The 1,876-nt window shown below is 30.7% G+C and overlaps 1 protein-coding gene across 1 annotated transcript in view; it reads right to left on the reverse strand.

The window, feature by feature from the left end:
* Positions 1-201, reverse strand: part of LOC106470502 — a gene marked incomplete at its 5' end in the record, with an annotated part of 20,171 nt that extends 19,970 nt beyond the window's left edge. Inside the window, one exon of the mRNA XM_022399112.1 lies at positions 81-201. Coding sequence (XP_022254820.1) covers positions 81-201 — 121 coding nt within the window. The remainder of the gene's footprint in view (positions 1-80) is intronic.
* Between the last annotated feature and the right edge of the window lie 1,675 nt (positions 202-1,876).

Genomic DNA, 1,876 nt, shown 5'->3' on the forward strand with positions numbered 1-1,876 from the left:
TCTAATCATACCTTCATATATTATCTAATCATACCTTTACATATTATCTAATCATACCTTCATATATTATCTAATCATACCTTCATATATATGAATTATATGAGGATGCTGCACTGATGACATTATTTGGATTTCTCTTCTAATCCGAACTAGATCCTGCTCATTTTCTATTTTGGATTTCTTTATGGTTTTAATGGCCACCTATAGAACAACAAAATATATAATTAAAAACTGACCAAAATTTCAAGATATATATACCCCTAGAAATGTAATTTTCACAGTAAAACATACAAGTTCAGGTTTTAAATTATTACTTTGATTTGCAACAAACATTCATATAATGTGGCATCAAACCTTAAAACCTGACCATCCCACCATGGGACACTTATTCAACTACAATGTCTTTTTTCTTCCATTTTATATCAGAAGCTATATATTTCCACTTTCTCCTGAAGTTGATTAATTAGTTAGTACTTTCATCAATTTTAGCCTCATGTCCACAGCATGTTCTTACTGAACTTCTTTGGGAAACTTCAACTTTATTTACAGTTAGAGAGAGAAAGACATACACTCAATGTTCAGGAAGCACAAAACAGTACACCAAATAGTGTCAGATGTTTTTGTTTTGTAAAAGAAGAGAAAGCAAAAGAATATCAGCAAAACAAAAGTGAGATACACACTGAATAACAATAGAAACCAGTATTATAAGATGTACGTGTATAAAACACAGACAGTATACTATTACTAGACACATGCCCACTATCCTTACACAGTTGGATACACCAAACATCTACTCCATAATAAAAAAACAATTAAATAGTAAGAAAGATGAAGTGGGTGAAGTATTTTATGATTTGTGACTCCTTTAAGAGTATTCTGTGTTCAAGCCCTAGTTAGGGCAGAATTCATAACATCTTGATAATTACACTGGCAGATTCCAGAGTTCTGTTTTCTCACTTGAAGATAAACCAAGCTTATTAAATCTGACATTCAAACTGGCTAACTGATCTTACAAGTGGCTTATTCAATCTGACATTCAAACTGGCTAACTGATCTTACAAGTGGCTTATTCAATCTGACATTCAAACTGGCTAACTGATCTTACAAGTGGCTTATTCAATCTGACATTCAAATGGCTAATTGATCTTACAAGTGGCTTATTCAATCTGACATTGAAACTGGCTAATTGATCTTACAAGTGGCTTATTCAATCTGACATTCAAACTGGCTAATTGATCTTACAAGTAGCTTATTCAATCTAACATTCAAACTGGCTGCAAGACTTCAAACAGTGCGTCCTGCACATACTGTTAGCATGTACAATGTCCTCTGTAGCCTTCTATGTGGTTGCATTAGTTTTATGACAACAATACTCTTTTAAACTCCTAACCGTTGTTGTTTAATGTTTTAACTTTCCTATAGTTTAACTTCCTTTTATAATTATATATTATCTTAGTTTTATTTTCTCCTATATGATCTAATTCTATGCTTCCAATTTTTGTCTGTATTTCTAAATGAATCTTTATATAATTGTTGAAATTTTAATTCCCCCTCTTGACACCTAATTGTTAAATAAACATATTTAAACCAAAACTTTTGGGATCAACAAGCGAAACAGTCTTGTCAATAAATAACGACTGAATAATTTATCAGAAAAAAATAAACTATTCTCTAACAAGCACACTTGAATGAAGTTTTAAATAAACTATTCTCTAACAAGCACACTTGAATGAAGTTTTAAATAAACTATTCTCTAACAAGCACACTTGAATGAAGTTTTAAAATAAACTATTCTCTAACAAGCACACTTGAATGAAGTTTTAAAATAAACTATTCTCTAACAAGCACACTTGAATGAAGTTTTAAAATAAACTAT

Source organism: Limulus polyphemus, unplaced genomic scaffold, assembly GCF_000517525.1.
Source record: "Limulus polyphemus unplaced genomic scaffold, Limulus_polyphemus-2.1.2 Scaffold4043, whole genome shotgun sequence".
In the NCBI taxonomy this organism is placed as follows: Eukaryota; Metazoa; Arthropoda; class Merostomata; order Xiphosura; family Limulidae; genus Limulus; species Limulus polyphemus.